Source organism: Carex rostrata, chromosome 13, assembly GCF_964058835.1.
Source record: "Carex rostrata chromosome 13, lpCarRost1.2, whole genome shotgun sequence".
In the NCBI taxonomy this organism is placed as follows: domain Eukaryota; kingdom Viridiplantae; phylum Streptophyta; class Magnoliopsida; order Poales; family Cyperaceae; genus Carex; species Carex rostrata.
Window position 1 is genome coordinate 10,189,834 of NC_135930.1, and position 22,080 is coordinate 10,211,913.

General features: G+C 35.3%; 1 protein-coding gene across 3 annotated transcripts; it reads right to left on the reverse strand.

Moving 5' to 3' along the window:
* Positions 1–9,077: 9,077 nt before the first annotated feature.
* LOC144564022 (RNA recognition motif (RRM)-containing protein) lies at positions 9,078–13,439 on the reverse strand. 3 transcript variants are annotated; one of them, XM_078313510.1, is made up of 5 exons: positions 12,378–13,439; positions 11,816–12,075; positions 11,197–11,486; positions 9,884–10,803; positions 9,324–9,808 (listed from the first exon to the last, which is right to left on the reverse strand). In XM_078313510.1, the coding sequence occupies exons 1-5, from the start codon at positions 13,360–13,362 to the stop codon at positions 9,516–9,518; spliced, it is 2,748 nt and encodes a 915-aa protein (XP_078169636.1). In that variant the 5' UTR covers positions 13,363–13,439; the 3' UTR covers positions 9,324–9,515. The 3 variants fall into 3 exon arrangements, with proteins under 3 accessions (XP_078169634.1, XP_078169636.1, XP_078169635.1); XM_078313508.1 differs by having other exon boundaries at positions 9,078–10,803; XM_078313509.1 differs by having other exon boundaries at positions 9,324–10,803; positions 12,384–13,439.
* Positions 13,440–22,080: the final 8,641 nt, after the last annotated feature.

The window sequence follows — 22,080 nt, forward strand, 5'->3', positions numbered from 1 at the left end:
GAATCCAGGTGGTCTGAAGACTGAAAGTGATGAAGAGTTGAAAATACGCAAAGCTTACATCAGAACAATCAATTATTGTTGGATTCCGAATTGGCAAGCAATAAGCTAGCTTCTAGAAGGACGTATTCCAGAATTTTTTTTCATAAATCATAATTATTAAAACGAATTTTACGGAACTAATATAATTGATTTTTTTTCAAAAACTATAAAGACAGTGGGGTTTCCACGGTCTCAACTTTTTTTTTTATAAAACATAATTTTTTTTAAATTTTTTTTATTTTTTGTATTAAAATATTAGAAATGTTGAATATATTTCTTTGAAAATAGATGAAATAGAATATAATTTGATTTATTAGAAAGACTGCAATAAATAACTCGGATCAATATTTTTCAGGTCGGATTTTTCGCGGCTATAAGAAAAATTAATATATTTCTTTATGTGTTATTAGAAAAAAAAATGCTTAGATTCTGAGTTATTGATCCCGGTTCAAAAATCACTTCTAAGTAATCCAGAAAATATTGTGATCCTTCTAGGACATTTAATTTATAAAAAATTATATCTATTTTGAGAATTCTTTTTTAATAACAATCATTAAATAACTTAAAAGTTTTTGTTTTTTTCAAAAATAGATATAACTTTTCATAAATTAAATGTACTAGAAGGATCACAATATTTTCTGGATTACCTAGAAGTGACTTTTGAACCGGGATCAATAACTCAGAATCTAAGCATTTTTATTTTTTTCTAATAACACATAAAGAAATATATTAATTTTTCTTATAACCGCAAAAAATCCGACCTGAAAAATATTGATCCGGATTATTTATTGCAGTCTTTCTAATAAATCAAATTATATTGTATTTCATCTATTTTCAAAAAAAAATATTCAACATTTCTAATATTTTAATACAAAAAAAATTTTAAAATTATGTTTTATAAAAAAAAAAAAAAATTGAGACCGTGGAAACCCCACGGTCCTTATGGTTTTTGAAAAAAAAAAAATTTGAGACATTGGTTCCGTAAAATTCGTTTTATTAATTATGGTTTATGAAAAAAATTCCGTATTCCACGGATACGTGAGATGTAATTTTTATAGGAAATATTTAGTTATTTTAGATTAATATTTGGACAGTTATTATTTCAAAATAATTTTTAAATTTTTTTAGTTAACTGTGCTACTGTCTCTTTGTAATTAAATTAATTTTCAAAAACAAGAATTAATTCTATCATAGGTGTAAAACATCCGTTACACCTCCATCAAGTAAACAAAACGAAATGAAATGAAATAAAATCCAATTATCAATTATTATTTTTTATAAAGGAAATTTTATTAATGTATTATGAGCAATTAGAGATTGCGCAGTTATTTGAGTTCAGATTCAGTGAAGTAATCCAATCTTTGAGTTGTAAATCGGGACCATCCGATTTGAATCCGTGATAATCTATTCAAAGTGGAGCGCACACATCTTGAGAGATGAATTCGAATTGCGAAGTTATTTTGAGCGACAGATTCAAATCGAACGGTCTCGATTCAAAATCCAAAGATTGGGTTACTTTAGGTGATCCGGACCCCAGTTATTTCCCGTTAGTAAGCAAATAAAATTTTATCTCTTTTTTCTTTTAGAAAAAATGTAATAATTGATACTAATTTTAATTGAATCATCAAAACAGATCATATAATAATGATCATCTAAAGTCTATATTTTGAAAGAACCTACAAAGCCGATTTTTTTATAAATACCCAAAAGAAATATAAAATTACGAAATTTATCCACTGTCTGATTGAAATTCGAAAAATACCCAATCCGGTTAACCAATAACCGGATTTGGGAAAAACTTCCGGTTAACCATTAACCGGTTACCCATTAACCATTCAAAACAATATATCCGGTTAATGGTTAACCGGAAAGTTGTTGGTTTTTTTTTTTTTTTTTTCTTTTTTTTTTTTTTTTTTTTAAAACAGAAAAATTTTAATTTTTTATTTTTTGTATTGAAATATTAGAAATGTTGAATATATTTCTTTGAAAATAGATGAAATACAATATAATTTGATTTATTAGAAAGACTGCAACAAATAACCGGATCAATATTTTTCAGGCCGGATTTTTCGTGGCTGTAAGAAAAATTAATATATTTCTTTATGTATTATTGGAAAAAAATAAAAATGCTTAAATTCTGAGTTATTGATCCCGGTTCAAAAGTCACTTCTATGTAATCTAGAAAATATTATAATCCTTCTAGGGCATTTAATTTATAAAAAGTTGTATCTATTTTTGAAAAAAAAATATAAACTTTAAGTTATTTAATAATTGTTATTAAAAAAGAATTATCAAAATAGATACAACTTTTTATAAATTAAATGCCCTAGAAGGATTACAATATTTTCTAGATTACATAGAAGTGACTTTTGAACTGGGATCAATAACTCAGAATTTAAGCATTTTTATTTTTTTCCAATAACACATAAAGAAATATATTAATTTTTCTTACAGCCGCGAAAAATCCGGCCTAAAAAATATTAATCGGGTTATTTGTTGCAGTCTTTCTAATAAATCAAATTATATTGTATTTTATCTATTTTCAAAGAAATATATTTAACATTTCTAATATTTCAATAAAAAAAATAAAAAAATTTAAAATTTTCTGTTAAAAAAAAAAAAAAAAAAACAACAACAACAACTTTCCGGTTAACCATTAACCGGATATATTGTTTTGAATGGTTAATGGGTAACCGGTTAATGGTTAACCGGAAGTTTTTCCCAAATCCGGTTATTGGTTAACCGGATTGGGTATTTCTCGAATTTCAATCAGACAGTGGATAAATTTCGTAATTTTATATTTCTTTTGGGTATTTATAAAAAAATCGGCCTACAAAGTCTATTATGTTAGCCTTAAACTTTAACTATAGAGCAACACTATATATGGGAAAAAAAATTGACTTGATTTTATTATTTACATGATTTTGTACTAATTGACAATAAAAAAAAATGGAAAATAAAACCAAAACCAAAACCATTCCAAATATAAATATTCGGTTCGGATCCAAAAAAATATATTCTAACTTGTTAAAAATCTCATAGAATTTGTGTTGTCCGAAGATGACCTGAATATATATATATATATATATATATATATATATATATATATATATATATATATATATATATATATATATATAGAGTTAGGCTGGGGTGCTATGGATAGCATAGTGGCCTCCCGTGCTACGGCTCAATATTCGAGTTTTCAAAATCCAAACGGTCGATCCGAACCGTTCATCTTATTCTCCATATTAATATATGCTTGGAGACAAAATTTTACATTTTTCTGATTTTTTTTACTATTTATTAAGTATTTTACAAAATTGTTGATCCAACGGTGGCTGCACAAAACAGTAAAACCGTTGGATTAGCGATTTTCAAAGTGGCTTAATAAATAGTAAAAAAATTCAGAAAATTATAAAATTTGGTCTCCAAGCAGATATTAATATGGAGAATAAGATGAATGGTTCGGATCGACCGTTTGGATTTTGAAAACTCGAATATTGAGCCGTAGCACGGGAGACCACTATGCTATCCATAGCACCCTAGCCTAACTCTATATATATATATATAGAGGTTGGCTAAGATCAAAGTGGTAGTTCCTGAGCTTTGGTGCTACCAATTCGTTTTTCAACTTTCAAAGTTTCAAACGTCGATCCGAACCGTTCAAGTTGTTCTCCATATTAAATTGTGCTTGGAGACCAAATTTTACATTTTTCTGAATTTTTTTACTATTTATTAAGCCACTTTGAAAATCGCTAATCCAACGGTGGCTTCTGATTTTACTGTTTTGTTAAGTCACCGTTGGATCAGCGATTTTCAAAGTGGCTTAATAAATAGTAAAAAAATTCAGAAAAATGTAAAATTTGGTCTCCAAGCACAATTTAATATGGAGAACAACTTGAACGGTTCGGATCGACATTTGGAACTTTGAAAGTTGAAAAACGAATTGGTAGCACCAAAGCTCAGGAACTACCACTTTGATCTTAGCCAACCTCTATATATATGTTTCTTTTGGTGGGAATATATAATATGCTGAAATGTTTTTTTAAAGAAAGAAACAAACAAAAAATTCCCACCTATTTCGGTCTATTTTAATATCTAAAATAAAACCTAATACTTTACAAACAAACAAAAAAATAATATGAGACGAAAAATCAGTAGTGACTAATACTATACTTTTCATGTGAGATATTATATCGAAATCTAATTACCAATCTGAATATTTCATGTTAAAATTTTGTATCTATCTTTATTTAAAATATATATATAAGGCGTTATATTTTGATTATTAAAAGGATTATGCCAAGTTATAATATATGCAGTCAAATTCTTAGAATCAGAACACGCCTTTCCAGTAGTAGTTGTATATTTTTTTACTGGTATAAATATTTCGAAATGCCATCACTGTGAATGATAGCATAATTGGAAGTGGTATAGCCTTTCAAATAGAAATAGAAGGGTATAATCGACTCTCACTTGTAGAATGGGATTTTGAGTGTGCGTCATGCCTACAGGTCTTTATCAATATATATATATATATATATATATATATGGGTCAAAGTAACTACTTGAAATCTATAATCTAGAAAAGTGGTAAATCTAGAACTCTTTAGATTTTTAATGCTTTTAGTCATGTATAAAACAAATAAGATGGGGACGGTGAAAGAAACCTGCCTAAATTCTTTCTAAACAATTCCTTTAAGGAGCGCGTTTGGTTTGTGCTTTTAAAATATAATTTCCACTTTAGGATTATCTGGAATGTGATTACCGCGTTTGGACATATTACGGAGGGAATAGATATGGTAATCGTTGATTCCTGGCTATTCCGATCTCCTCGTTTGTAGCTATTGCAACAACAACAATCAAGTATTTAGTTCCAAATGAGTTGAAGTAGGCTAGAAATGAAACCCAATCACAATCATACAATAAAGATAAGTAGTAATAAAGTAGTCATAAAATAAAAGTAATAAAAATAAAAGTGAAAGTGAAAATGATAGTAATAGTATTAAAAAAGGACGGAACTTTTAAGTTTCTGGCAAAGTAGAATTTTTTATTCATAGAACTAATATAAAAATAATATTGAGTAATTTACAGATTGTATAAAAATTTTGATTTTTACAAGAAATAAATTTTGGTTCTTTCTATGAGACCAAAATCTCAAGACAATTAATCTATTATCTGTATTATTTTTAAATAATTTCTATAATACAAATTTCTGCTGGCGAAGATCTAGACCAAACAATATAATTTTATGCCACTGCCACGTGTCTCATGCCATGGTGTCAAGAGAATCTTCATTTTTCTATGGCACGTGTCAATTTTCTTCTAGAATAAGATTTTAATTTTGACAAATTGAACCCCGTATTAAATAATAAATATTGTAGATAGTTCTAAATAAATCTTCATTTCAAGATGTTGTCATAGGAAACCTTCAAAAAGAAAGATGTTGTCATAGAAATCATACATCAATCTAAATAAGAGTTAGCAGCTTATTAGTATTATATAATTTTTTTGTTGGGAATCCGGTATATCGATAGTAATTCAATCTAAATATCAATCATATAATTGAATAGTAAGTTTTGAAAATTGAATATTAATATTAATATTAATATTAATATTAATATTAATATTAATATTAATATTTATAATTTACGGGTTAAATAACTGCATGATTTCTAGACTCTTCCAAACTTATACATGTAGATATATATATATAGAGTAAGGCTGGGGTGCTATGGATAACATAGAGAGCTACGATGCTACGGCTCAATATTCAAGTTTTCAAAATCCTAATGGTCAATCCAAACCGTTCATCTTGTTCTCCATATTAATATGTGTTCGAAGACCAAATTTTACCTTTTTTGGAAATTTTTTACTACTTTTTTAGATAGGTAGAAAATCAAATATCTGAATGGTGCAGAATTTTTTAGATCAAGTGATTTTCTACCTATCTAAAAAAATAGTAAAAAATTTCCAAAAAATATAAAATTTGGTCTCCAAACACATATTAATGTGGAGAACAAGATGAACGGTTCAGATCGACCGTTAGAATTTTGAAAACTCAAATATTGAGCCGTAGCACCGTAGCCCTCTATGCTATCCATAGCACCCAAGCCTTGTTCTATATATATATATTAATCCTCTAGAAACAAACAAAAGTCTGGAAGTGAAAGAAAAGGGGAGGGAATTTCAACCTACATTAATTTCATCATATGGTCATGTCAAGTTATCACGATTTGAACAGTCAGAACAGTTTATCTGTCTTTGTATCTTTTTTCTTTCAATTTTCTACCATCGTGTTTTCAGAACAAGACATTTTTTTACTCCATAATGTTTCAGTTCTAGATGAACACAAATTAGGTTGTAGTAGCGATTCATTTTTTTAGTACTTGGAAATTATTATCCTTAGAACGACACATTTTGTATGGTAATCCATAGATTCTAAGTTCTAACCCAATACGGGATAGGATTTGAACCACCTTCGTGTTGATCCTTATATCTCCATTGCGAATAGCACTCCTAATTTCAATTCTCTTTTCTCCATTACCATATTCTTTCAAGTGTTAAGGGGGTGACGGTGACTCGAAAAGAAACCAATTGGTTTTTTTTTTTAGAGTACTATTTCAGCAACTAGATCATTGACGTAGAACTAAATTAGGTCATCCATAAGTATAAATCTGAGTACAATATGACACAATATAATGATGAACAAACCAAAATTTAAACCTATAAAGTGAGCCACTTGATAGTTGTCATGTTGTGATGGTATCTTAAAGAGGCAGTGCAATCGTTCCTGCTAAAATAATAAAATGAATAAAGATTTGCAGATATTGTTTGCGGGAACTAAAAATTTAGATTCTCCATTATAGACTCCACATCCGTTGCCTAAAATGCTGGTAACACCAAATAACAATTCAGAAGTTTCCGTTGTTTTACCGTAGTGAATTCCTGTTGGTTTGCCTCTGAAGGTTTCATTACTTTTGGATACTCTAAAAAATGTAGAAAAAAAAATGGCAAATTGCCATAACAGAAAGAACGAAGCAACGCGGCCCAATGAGATTTTTATTGATACCATCCATAAGCTCTGCAAACCAAATGTAGATAACGTGTGATTTCTTTTTTACCGGAAGTATTGTAATATTGTTTCTTCTATAGAAATTATGAACAGGTTAAAAATACTTGTCCTTATAGATTCTCTTATATTAAAGATTGTACGTTTACTTGAAGCACTACACTAAGGAACATACTTTCACCGACACAACTAACATAGAAAAAGAAGAGGAAATTGCTAAATTAATTGAACCAACAGTATTGCAATTTATTCCACTATTTTTTCAGGAGAGATGCACACTTAAAAAGTCAAAATCATGGGGCATAAAGATGTTAGGCATTCTATAATTTTGTATTTATTGGAGATGAATTGACAGGTAGGATAGGTAGTAATTCAGGGAAATAAATCTGCTACAATCCTAAGGGAATTGTAGGTCCTATTACTTAATCCAACCTTTCATTTGTTTTGAGATTCGTGCATAAAATATAACTTTTATAGAGATTGGTACAACTCAAAAAAATAAAAGGTTGGATTTAGAATAACAGAACCCTAGAATCCCCTTAGGATCGTAGCAGATTTATTTCCAGTAATTCAGATTTTGAATTACAAAGTCCACAGAAAATGAGATTGGCAAGTATTATGGACACCAGGATTTGCAAAAATTAAACACCCCAGCAGTAATGATTTCTCAACCATAGAGAGAATCAACAGAAATCCTTAGCCTCACACCATATTTGCAAAGATTAAGCACCCAGCAGTAATGATTTCTCAACAAGAGATAATCCATCAGAAAGCCCTACCACTTCACACTATAAATACATACAACACTGATACCAAATTGAACCATACTTCATAGAGAGCTTATAAAAAATAATGGGAAACCTAACCAAACAACGGTGAGAATGCTACTTCACTCTCTAAAATCCCTAACATACCCCAATACAGACATCCAGAGTGAGATAAAAGTTAAGAGGAAGGGTTAGAAAAGAAAAAAGGAACAGACAGAAAAAAGAAAATGAATACCTTGTGCACCTGGACAATTATTTTTCCACATGCATAAAGTTCACTAGACCTCAAACTATAAAGAGTTTGGCTAATATGCTTTATAATGCATGGGCCCTCCTGTACTTGACATCCATTCGTGCCATTTTCAAAGTCCAAACAGTCGATCCGAAACACTCAACATGATCTCCATATTAAAATGTGCTTGGGAACCAAACTTTCCTCTTTTTTTTTTTTGGAATCTTTTAACTATTTTCTTAGATGGGAACAAAATCACTGTTTTTTTATGGATCCAGAATATTCTGAAAAACAATGATTTTCCACCTATCTAAAAAAATAGTAAAAAAATTTCCAAAAAAATATAAAATTTGGTCGCAATGCACATTTTATTATGGATATCATATCGAGCTATTCGAATCGAATGTTTGGACTTTGAAAACAAAAATAAGGATGTAAGCACAAGAGAGCCCATGCTTTATAAAGCATATGAAATAATTTAACAAAAAAGTAACTAGGCTAGCAATGAAGGTAATGCAGCTCATCTTGTTAAGACCTAGTTAAGGATAGTGAGGATGCTTTCGCCGGCAGGATACAGTTTTCTGACACCACAAGTTGCATGCTCCACTCAGATATAATCCTGTTCCCACACCAAAAAGTAGCAAAAGAAAAAAGAAAAAAGAAAAAGAAAAAAGAAGAACAAAAATAATAAATTGGATGGATGAATATTGAATAGGTATAGTATCACTAGACATCAAAATGCACGGACCATGAAAATGCATAAAGAAGGAAAAAGAACGAAACCACCTTATTAATGGATAGCTCCATTTCCATTCTTCTACACTGGCCACTCGAAAGAATCACCTGTTACCCGTAAAATATAAAGAAGAAAAAAGGGAAAAAAGAAAAAAGAAGAACAAATGAATGTGGCAGTAGTCACTAAACATGGGACAGCTAACACAATATGATATATTATTACCAAAAATGAAAACTGTGTCACCAAACTGCTTCCTCATTTTTATTTGGATATGCACCCAAGTGTTGTTGTATACCAAGGTATGCTTGCTATAGTACAAACTAAAGTGCATTTAGATGTCCCGTATAAAAATAGAGCCAACAGATCCACTATATTATGGTACGAATTGGTACAGAATAATTCCAATAACAGCAACAAATACAACAAGAATTACAATCAAGTACCTGATTAACTAACAAGCATAACACCATAGAATAGTTTTCTAGAATCCAAGAGATTACTCCTGAAACAGAGAGGATTAGTTAAGAATTACATCAATGCTTCCAGGAATCTCCATCCCCTCCATTTTGCCCTATCCAGTTATACTCCGGTCTTACCAATCCTGCAATAAAAAAAAAAGTACATGCCCAAATTTTTAGCAAAAACATACAAAACCTAATTGACACATTAATCATCCAACTCCCCATCCATCCAACGGTCTGACCCAGCATCCTTCATGGTGTTCGATGCATCTTTCTCTCGCTTCTTGTCAGATGTGCTTCTACTATAAGAATCCTCCTTCGATCTCTCTGATCTACTATGGCGGTGACCCTCATCATCAGTTTCTTTTGAACGATACGACTTCCTGTGTTGTAATTCTCTTTTATCATCTCGTGATCGATGCCGCTTCTCATAATCATCATGCTCTTCACGATCAGATTTTCTCTTCTTGGATTTCAAACCTGGAGAAGGTGAATTTTCTTTCTCCTCACTTGCTTCAAAATCATTATCTTTCTCTACAACAGGCTTTTTGATGGATTTAGGGTCCTTGTGACCATCATGCTCTTCACGATCAGATTTTCTCTTCTTGGATTTCAAACCTGGAGAAGGTGAATTTTCTTTCTCCTCACTTGCTTCAAAATCATTATCTTTCTCTACAACAGGCTTTTTGATGGATTTAGGGTCCTTGTGACCATTAATCCGATCATTCTCATTATAATCTCCTCCCTTATCAATCTCTTTCTCCTCCTTGGAATGATCTTTGCCTTTTGCATTCTTTCTATGATCTTCCTTTTCAGAATTACTGTGCTTTCTCTCTCTAGATCTCGATCTCTCTCTTTCCTCTTCATGGTGAGCTGGTGAACGGGATCTCTCCTTCCTGTCGCTCTCTCTCCTCTCCTTTTCCTTTCTGGAACTAGACGAAAAATGCAACCTCTGGCTCTCTGTCCTATCTCTTTCTCTCCTCTCTTTCCTGTCAGTCTCTCTCCTCTCATTCTCTCTCCTTGAGGAACGCTCGAGGGACCTCTCCCTCTCTTTCCTATCACTCTCTCTCCTTGAGGAACGGTCACGAGACCTGTCCCTATCCTTCCTATTACTCTCCCTCCTCGAGGAACGGTCAGGAGACCTGTCCCGATCCGTCCTATCGCTCTCTCTCCTTGAGGAACGGTCAGGAGACCTGTCCCGATCCATCCTATCGCTCTCTCTCCTTGAGGAACGGTCAGGAGACCTGTCCCGATCCGTCCTATCACTATCTCTCCTTGAGGAACGGTCAAGAGACCTTGCCCTCCCTCTCCTATCCATCTCCCTTTCCCTCCTGCTGGAACGGATAGGGGCATGGGACCGAATTGGAGAACGTGAACGGGACCTAGGGCGCCGTCTGATTGGTGGAGAGTACGAGCGGGAGCGCCTCCTGCTTCTATATTTAATTGGTGACCTTGACCTTGACCGGGATTTCGACTTCCTCACAGGAGGTGAACTGCCATATTAGAAAAGAAAATAAATTAAGACAGATGTTTTAGCAGCTTGCGGCTTCTGCCTTCAGCGTGAATGCAGGTCATGACTCCCAGCCTTAATGTTGAAGCCAAAACAATCTTATATAGTGTGTAATTTATATTCTAATATTATTTATAATTTAAGCTTTATTCATGTAACTTCGTTTTTATTCCTTTTTTTCCCAAATTACTGGTCAAGACCATAATTATTCTAACTGTCTTCTATGTAACTATGCTCCTGAAGTCCTGCCATTTAAAACCAAGGTGCTTGATAACATACTACTTGTCAAGATCATAACAAGTTACAGAACTGTCGCAAACCAAAGCTGTAAACACATTTTGAGGGGATATTTCGTAATTTTGAGTAAAAAATAGACCTTGATTTTTTCTTCTCCTCCTTGTTACCATCTGCTTCACCATCAATTTCCACACCGCCTGTGCCGGCAGGAAAACCCTCGGCCTTGAGTTTCATGCTGATCTCCTTGGCACGGGCAGCAGCAGCCTCAGTAGCAGACTTCATTGTAGCAGCCCTTGCTGCAGCCGCCTGTGCAGAAGCAGCCTGCTGCATGGCCAGAGCTTGCTGGAACTGCATCTGCTGCAAAGCCACTGCCTGCTGCATCATCACTGGCAAGGATGCATTGTTAACTCCTCCATTTGCCGTCTTAACCTGACAACACAAATCAAACAGTTTAGTTATATTCATCTAGTTTTAACCCTCTCCTTTTAAGTTGGGGGTTATTTCGAGCATACCATTGTAAAAACTCAAAACTTCCACTCCACCTCTCACCACCTGTTTTGATGACTGAACTGCTACCTTTTTGTTGATAGTTCTACATAACTGAAAAGAGTGGTAGTTTGGGAATGATTTCAGGACCTGCGTATAGGTGATTATAAGCTACGAACAGTTTTTTCAAGGCTTTCTATGGGCAAGTACAACACTCTATCATGTCATATTCACCAATGCATCAATTAACAATAGCAACATCAAATCCTTACCGGCAGAGATTTTGCCATCTCAACATTTAATGGCCGGCCACCAACATCAACATTATTAAGCGCCAGCGCTGACGAGGCCTCTCCGGGCTTTGAGTACTCAATAAAAGCAAAGTGCTTTGAGTCAGTTATCATGCAATCAGTCACTGTCCCACAATAGCTAAAGAGCTGTTTGAGATGCTCAACAGTTAGTAGGGGGCTTAAGTTGCTGATCTGGACAGTTCTCTTCAAGGCGTCAGCCTCAGCCGACTTCTCAGGCGAACCTGTTGTCAAACAGACAAGGATAAAGGGTATTACATATTAGTTCTTGCAACATGAGTAAATTTCACAAATAGTTCCCAATGTAACATCCATTTCCATTTTAGTTCCTAACACTCCAAAAAAAGTTTCGGCCCCTATTGTCTCAAAATTCCATTTGATTCCTAAATATTTGATGCTCATTTTCAGTCCTTGCAAAATGGATGAAACAAATGGGAAGTGAGACCTATTGCACAATTACATGATAACATCTAAGAAAGATAAATACATACTAGAAAAACAAACCAAAAAAAAAAATTAAAAGCACCTGAACCTGGAGCATCACTCTCCTCTGGCTTCTGTGACTTGATCTGGGCTGCATGAGCCTGGAGCGCTTGTGCGGCCACAATGGCCTGAGCAGCAGCCATGGCAGCAGCCGAGGGGCCCATGAGGGTCCCATTCATGGTTGTAGCAGCAGTGGCTAGCACATGCATCAGCAGCTGCTGGGGCGGGTGCCCAAACCTACACTCTCCTGCCGCCTTTGCGCATTTTCCATACAGATACTCCCTGCACACCTCCCCTAGTGACGCCCCAACTCCTTGCAGTATCACCCCACCCGAATTGCCCGTTGCCATCATCCCTAGCCCTGTACCAACCATGTAATTCGGCATGTTTGGCATCGTCTGGTTCATCATCCCATACATTGGTACAGGTGTTGTACCGATTGTACCAATGGTACCAATTGTGCCAAGTGGAGTGGTGCTTGTGAGGGTTGTGGTTGTGGGTCCCGCACTAAAGAAAACCGGGAACGGGCTGCCCATTATAGGCCTGTCTTCAACTGACACGTGTACATTGTAGTTGCCCCGTTTAGGCACCAGGTAGGTTACAGTGTAGGTCCCATCGTTCAGGTCCTTAACTATACCATCTAGGTCCGATCCACCTACACCCGGTCCTGGAGAGATTTTTGCTTTCACGACAGTGCCACCGTGCGGGATCTTGCTACCATTGGAGTCTTTCAGAGTAACTGTGAAAGACACGGCTGTTCCCGCCGCCGCACCAGAAACTCCGGGACCAGCAGCGATGCAGCGGGTGGGGTCAACAGGACCGACGGACTGAGGTGAGGAGGGACGGGAGGGGGTGTCGGAGTCCGAGTCGGGTTCGGGATTTGTGTCGAGCTCGGGCTTAGCGGACGCGGCGGAGTTGAAGGTGGCCTCAAAAGCGGCCTTTGCAGCGGCGGTGGTGGCGGCGTCGGACTTCTGCTTGGCTTCCTCGGCTTGGCGAACCCAGATGGATTTCGGAGCAGATGAGGCCATAGATCCCAGTCAACAAGGTCTGGTTGGAAAACCTAGGGCAAAGGGCTCGGGATGGGATAATAGGTAGGGAAAGCCAACAATCAAGAATAAGAGCGTGTTCTTACAAAAAGGCCCTCCAAGGATTTTGCAGGAACAGAATCACAAAAAGGCACTCCAATGTTTACCTGATTGAGTGCAATTGAATCAAATTATAGTCTGAAATTGGATTTTTTTTTTTTAATTGGCACGAATCTCAAAGCACACAAATACTGCCCTCTATTGCTACACCGTGCATCCACTGGCTGAAATTAAATCTGACCCGTCCATTTCAATTGTGTTGAGTCAGGTACCTGGGAGGATATGGATCCAATGTTTAAGCTCAACACTAAAATCTATCGAATTGGCTTGAAATGACAAATTCAAATAGTTAGAATTCATTCATTTATTTCAAGAATTATATATATAATGCAAAATTTATAAACAAAATAAATTTGAATTAATTTTGTATAAAATCAAACAATAAAAAAATATCGTTAAAATTTTCAAATTAAAATTTGTAAATTTCAATGTATAACTTTTCATTATTTTTAGAGAGGCGACTGATGTCATGCATACCCAGCTTGATTACATCTCTTTCCTATAAACACAGGTGCTGGTCCCTCAAATTACATCTCTAAAGGATGAAATGATTTGGCTATAGGAGAAATTAGGTCTGTACTCTGCTGGTTCGATATATAATGTATTGAACTATTGATCAATGGTGGAAAACATTTTTGGCGCTTCAAGGAAACCTGAAAATACAAGGTCCCACCGACTGTTCGAATTTTTGCTTATCTTACACCGGTAAGTTTTTAGGAAGCAGCTAACAGTCCTTCAACTTCAATCTCTCAAAAATTCTCGGATATTTTCAACTAATTTTGTAAACTTCAATGCTAAATCCGGTAAACTTCAATACTAAATCTTGTAAACTAATTCAATGAATCCTGTCAACATAAAATTCTCATTTTTGTGTGGTCCCCAATAACTTTCACTTTAACTTGTACTTCAACCTCCACTTTGATGGACAGAAGGAGAATCCCATGTGATCAGAGATGTGTTACATACGACTCGTGCCCTATTGAATCAACCATGCATGCATTCATAGGCAAACCATGCATGCCTACCTCTGGATTCGAAATTAACTTTTAGACCCAGTGATATTTTATACTTGTGCCTACTATTCATCATTCGGTCAATATCTAACGGTCCTAATTACACGTGACCATGTATCGTGTCGTGACCATGTGTTGTGTGTGACGTACCTTGTCGTGCTAAATTTTTGAAAGATGGTCACGGCACATAACCGGCACACGTGCCGTGATGGAACCGTATCGTACCGTGACGTATTCGATCGTGTTGTAACTTTTTTAGATCCCTATCAACTACTTCGCTCTGATTCGTCAGGAGACACTATTATTAATATTTTGTGCCTACTCCTGATCAAAATTCTGAATCTGTCCATGTTTGCATTTACTATTTTATACCCTTAAATAGTAATAGTGTGGAGCAAAATCTCCAGACTCCAGATATGTTGGCTATCAGATTATACCGAAGCTAACTATAGAGTAATGTAGATCAAGACGTGGGAAGCGGCACGAGATTCAGGAACAATGCATTTTGTTTGTACATGCTGGCGCACCTAGCACAAGTTGTAAACCTTTCTCGTTGGGTATAGAAAGGCGCACCTAGAAGAGGTTGTGATGCCCTGGAGACGTAGGCCTTTGTTTTGCCGAACTCCGTTAACATCCCGCGTATCAAAATTCCTCTAAACTCATCTATTTACCTTTAATCGCAATTATTTTTCTATTTTAAGCAATTAGCGGTGCATTTAGTATAACAAAGTGGTATCAGAGCAAGTTACTCAAATTAAGACACACTTAATTCGAGTTAGATCAACTTGACAAATGACACCTTATAGATCCGTGAAGGAACTTTTGGTTTTCGGGAGTACAACCAAAATTTCATGCATTGGAAGAAAATCATGATTAACTATTTAAATATTCTTGAGATATGGGATGGGTTGACAAGGGTTACACACCAAAATTCAATACCCTTGCTACCGATAGTACCGATGATGTAAAGGTCGAAACCTTTAAATCCAAACTTGTAAAGAAAGACAATGACCTCGTAACCAATGCCATTTACAATTTGGTAAATGAATCGGTTGCCTTAATCTTTGGTAGCACCTCAAGTGCAAAAGAAATGTGGGATGCCATTGTAAACCGGTATGAGAAAAATACCCAAATTAAACGAACCAAGATAACCGGTTTAGAAGCCAAATTTGAGACCTTTAAGGTTGAAGATGGCGAAAGCATTGAGGATATGTATAATAGATTTATGCATATCCAAAATGAATTTACTAAATTGGGAGAACCACTTTCTAATAATAAAATTGTAGGGAAGCTATTTAGGGTTATGCTCATGAGAGACAAATGGTCTGGGTTGGTGAGTGCTCTAAAAGCAATTCAAGGCACACATGACTCATTCACATCGAATGACCTCTATGCACACTTCGACAATTCGGAGAGCTAAAGCAAAGCTCAAAATTAAAACCGTGGCATTTCCGGCACAAAACTGCAACTCTCCTAGCTCCTCAAACATCTGTATCTCAAATGATCAATTTATAAACAAAATTGATCATGAATCCTCCAAAGATGCCCTTCTCTTGTCCAAAATGTTCTAAGGCATGCTTAATTTCGAAAGGAAATACAACAAGGAACAAAAAGAGAAAAACAAAAGAGTGATGTGCTTTGCATGTCATAGAGAATGGCACACCATCCAAACTTGCTTCAAACTTTTTTCTCAATTGAAAAATATGGATGGTGAAGGGCAACAAGATGAAGGCCAAGGCAAAAGTACGACGGGTACAAAGGCAATAAAAAGGCCAAAGCCATGCAATACTTGTTCTCATATGATAGCAAGGTGGAGCAATCCGACACGGAGTCGAAAAATGATCAAGAGACCAACCTTGCATTGATGGCAAATGTAGATGAAGGTCCCTCGACAATTGATGTCGACTCAATTATCTCAAGCAAGAACATCATCGACGAGACCACCATCGAATTCCTTAAGGACCTTGTCAAATCAAGGAATATCAACAAGGAAGGTGGTGAAATCGAAGCGTCAACTAGCTCCACTAATGAGGTACATTTAAATTTTGGTCTTAATGATATTGGTTCCAAAGATGAATTGACCGATGAGGAAGAAGGTGGTGAAGAATATAATGGTTCAATTGATGAGATCAAAAATAACTTGTATACCAATCGGTTAGAAACCAATGATATAAGTACTTCACCAATGAAATTCTAATGCATTATGATGATGAATCTAGGTTGTAATCTCTCATTGATAAGTCCAATAAAATCTTGATTGAAAAGGAAGGTATTATTCAAAAATTAATTGCTAAAAATAACATGTTAGAATGTGAAGCTAGGAATTTAAGAGCATCACACATAGGTGAGTTAGGAATTTTAAAAGTCAAAATTCAAACCTTAGAAACTGAAAATAAGGCATTAAGGTCTCCTAGTGATCTTTCAAATATCACTATTTTAGATCCTTATTACGTGGATAATTTGATCAAATGCTAATTGTATCACAAAATGGATACAATAGGTCTTGGATACAAGAAGGGTCAATCCTCATTTGTATCCAACCACTCACAAAGTCCAAAAAAAAGAGGGACATACTCAAACTTCAAACACTAAAAACAAACACAAGTTTTTAAATAAACTTAATTTCAATTGTGATGAGTATTCTACTTATTATTTTTTTACCAAAAAGGGGCAAAACTCTCTTTTTCAATTGTGAGGAGTCACCCAAAGTGAAGCATTCTCACACCTCAAATGCCAAACCTAATCAAAAGTCACCAAATTATGCATTAAGGTACAAGTACAATAATAAAAATTATAAAAACAAAAATAATTTTCAAAATAATGATAGAAGCACATTCAATCCAAAATGGTCAAACAAAACTTATTTCAAATGACCGGATGGATGGTTTTATGAACTTAAATAACAATGTTTTACAAAATCAAACTCAAAGGAGTTCGGTAAGAGATGTTACCCAACATCACAATCAATATAACAAACCTAAAAATGTTTCAACTAGAGTCACACATAGGTCATTTGATACAAAGAACAAAATTCATGAAGTAAAAAAAAAAATACCAAGCCACTTTCAAGCAATGTTCTATTGCTCAAAAGCCATCAATTATATTTTGTAATTATTGTTGCAAAATTGGTCATTCCTCCTTAGAGTGTAGGCTTAGGAATGGAGGCAACAACCCAAATATTGTTTGGGTTCCTAAAACTACATTAGCTTAGATGCAGACATAATCTCCCCTAATTTATTATAATTGCCAAAAACTAAGGGGGAGATTAAAACAAGGTATATGTTAGTTACTAACTCAACAATAACTAATGTATACTTTGTAGGTGTGTTTGATTACAACCTAAAAAGAAAGTGCTTGGATCATTAATAGTGGATGCTCAAACCATATGACAGGTGATAAATATATTTTCAAATTCTTAGAACCATATGATGGAGGTACGGTTACATTTGGAAATAATTAAAAGAAAAGCTTTATTATTGGAATAGGCATAATCGGTAACCAACACTTGACCATATCCAATGTATATCTTGTTGATGGGTTGAATTATAACTTACTTAGTGTTAGTAAGTTGTGTGATTCCGGATATTATGTAAAATTTGATATTGATGCTTGTCATTTAGTTAAGTCTTCGGATGACGCATTAATATATACGGGTAAAAGAAAGAAAAATGTCTATTACTTGTATTTTATCCATTTTCATTCCGGTGAGACAAGTCTAAGTGCCATAACAATGGCCTCATGGTTATGGCATCGTAGACTAAGGCATGTTTCAATTGATACCATTAGGAAATTGGTTAAATTAGACCTTGTACGCGGGTTACCAACTCATAAGTTGGAACTTGAAAGAATATGTGATGCATGTATTCAAGGTAAACAAACCAAAAGTAGTTTCAAGTCCAAAGACAATGTTTCTACCGACCAACCCTTGCAATTACTACACATGGACTTGTTTGGACCAATTAGTGTACCTAGTTTGGCCAAAAAGAAATATGCATATGTAATTGTAGATGACTATAGCCGCTTTACTTGGATTTTGTTCTTACAACACAATGATTAAACAATTAGCAATTTCATTGAATTTTGCACTTGTGTTGAAAATGAAAATGAATAAAAAATCATTAGAATTAGAAGTGACCAAGGGGGAGAATTTAAAAATGCAAAATTTGATCAACTTTGCTCTAAAAAGGGATATAAACAAGAATATTTGACTCCTCGCACACCTCAACAAAACAGGGTTGTTGAGAGGAAGAACCGAACCTTAGTTAAGCTTGCCTGTACCATGCTCAATAAATATTCCTTGCCCAAACACCTTTGGGCCGAGGCGGTCAATATGGCATCCTACGTGGTAAATCGCGTTAGCATAAAGTCGATATTGAATACAACACCTTATGAACTATGGAAGGGGTATAAGCCAAAAATATCTCATTTTAGGGTATTTGGGTCTAAATGTTTTGTTCTTGATGAATCACCCAAATTTACAAAATTCGATTCTAAATCAATTGAGGGGATGTTTGTAGGGTATTCAATGTCAAGTAAAGCCTATAGAATTTACATTGCATTACAACGGGTTGTTATTGAATCCGTGCATGTTAAATTTGATGAAGGTATTAATCAAAAGGTCAAGAAAGATATTAAAATTGTAGGTATTGAAGCACCTATTCTTGACAATAATGAAGTCGAAGCAAGAACTGACACGATTGAGAATCAACCCGAGCAAACTCAACCCGACATAAATGCAACAAATGTTGAGGCAGATCCATTAGTTGATGAGATGCAAACCGAAGAAGCACAAGCTCCACCGAGTACCAAATTCCCAAAGACCTAAGGAAAATATCTTCTCATCCTCTTTCTAATATAATTGGGGATCCTCGGGAAAGTGTTAAAACTAGGTCGGAATTGAGCCAATTGATTGGCCATTGTGCATTTGTATCCAACATTGAACCTAAAAATTTTAAGGATGCAAATATATATTCTAATTGGATTTGTGTCATGCAAGAAGAACTTGCTTAATTCGAAAGAAACAAAGTTTGGGAACTTGTACTTAAACCAAATGATAGAATGATAATTGGTACCAAATGAGTCTTTAGAAATAAAAAGGATAAAGATGGAAATGTCGTTCGGAACAAAGCTAGATTAATAGTTCAAGGGTACAAACAACAAGAGGGTATTGATTTTGAGAAAAATTTTGCACCCGTGGCACGTCTAGAATCCATTCGGATGCTCTTGGCATTTGCCTCAAACAAAATTTCAAACTATTTCAAATATATATTAAAAGTGCATTCTTGGATGGATTCATAGATGAGGAAGTATATGTTAACCAATCATAAAGCCTTGTGGATCTAACATTTTCTAACTATGTTTATAGACTCACCAAAGCACTCTATGGACTCAAACAAGCCCCTAGGACATGGTACGGTAGACTAAGTTCATTTCTAATTGACAATGAATTCGCAAGAGGAAAAAATGATACAACTCTTTTCACCAAGAAAAGAGATAAATCACTCTTAGTGGTACAAATTTATGTAGATAACATTATTTTTGGTTCATCTAATGTGGCACTTGCCGATGAATTTTCTTCTCTTATGAGTAGTGAATTCGAGATGAGCATGATGGGTGAATTGAACTTCTTCTTGGGACTCCAAATCAAGCAACTCGCGGATGACACCTTTGTTAAGCAAACCAAGTATGCGAAGAAGTTGATCAAGAAGTTCGGCATGACCGAGAGCAATACGAGCAAAACGCTTATGGCAACCAATGTAAATCTTGACTCGGATCCGAATGGCACATCGGTCAACATCACTCAATACCGAGCCATTATATATAGCCTATTCTATTTAACCGCTAGTAGACCCGATATAATGTTTGCGGTATGTCTATGTGCTAGGTATCAAGCAAATCCCAAAGAATTGCACTTGAAAACCGTTAAAAGAATTCTTAAATATGTCAATGGTAGTTTAAATTTGGGATTCTAGTATGACAAACTGTCACACCCCCAATCCGGAGGTGCGACGATTACTACCACATCTATTTACCATTTAATTAACATTACAGAAGGCATGGATCTTTTTACGCATTGCCAATAACATCCATTATTTTTGCCACATCCCAATTTATTTACAATCATTATCTGACATTTTATAGTGGATGATGCTAGAGATATATTCTCTGCACCCTGTCAGATACAATAAACTTAAATCTCATATCTTTAGGTGGCCATGCTGTCAATTATAACCCAGAAGCGTTTCTCTGACTTTGCATAATGAACCTGTAACCCACAAGGGGAAACAAGTGAGAAATAATAAATTATTTCTCAGTACTGATTGCCACTCAGATTATTGGATTCGAAGGAAATCCATATTCAGAATGAAATCACCGCACGAGAAACAAACAGTTCATTATATAATGACGAATGCAAATGCTCAATAACAACATCCAATTGAACAACAAAAATTAGATAAATAAATCAGAACTCCAAAAATCTTATCATAATAGATGATTTGGGTCAAAGTCTTTTAAACCGTAAAGTCTGGTAATGTTTGGAACCTAATCTTTACAAACACTAAGTATGGTAATATTTGGTTTCTTAACTCTACAATTTCTAGTTTGGTAACACTGAAAGATACCATAACATGTATCTGTCGTGTCAGGCTTATACTGTTATAACTATCCTTATAATTGGTTAGTGGTTTGCTAACGGGTTACCCGTGACCCGTTCCGGGTAACCCGTTAGGGGTAACGGGTAGGGCGGGTAGACGGGTAGGACGGGTACGGGTACAACCCGCAACGGGTAGACGGGTAGTTTTCCCAAAACCTCTACCCTACCCGTTTATTACCCGTACCCGTTGCGGGTTGACGGGTACGGGTACCCCGGGTACGGGCGGGTTTTTTTTTTTTTTTTTTTCTTTTCTGTTTTTTTCTGAATTTTTATGCTTTGAGATTCGTGCCAAGTTAAAGGACATGGATGGATGGAGTTTAGATATAGGGGTCCGTTTTGAGATTCATGCCAAATTAAAATTGATGCCTCAGATCTCATTCTACTAAGTCAGGTATTGCACTGGATCTGAATTCTATAGGGGTGCCGCCAAAAAAATTTTGAAATTCAAATTTTGTAACGGGTACGGGTAGACGGGTACGGGTAGGCGGGTATAGGGGTACGGGTTGGCGGGTAGACGGGTACGGGTACAATGGGTTTTTTTCAAAATAGGGGTGTCCGGTCCGTTTATTACCCGTACCCGTCTACCCGTCTACCCGTCTGTACCCGGGCAACGGGTACGGGTACCACGGGTAACGGGTACGGGTCGGGCAAAACGGGCTCAACCCGTTAGGGGTTTAGCAAACCTCTATAATTGGTTAACGGAAACAATACGAAATCAATATCACAATACTGTCATTATCGGAAAGAAAATTAATGATAAGACAATTACCACAGTTCATTAGTCTCACAGTCACAATTTACATTTATTCAATATCCCCTATCCAACTGGTACTGGATTCAGTTGGGGCCATTCACCATATGCGCATAAGGGTCCTGGAGTAAAGTCTAGTAGCTAGCTAGACTTTACGATATATTAATCATTTTTCTCCACTA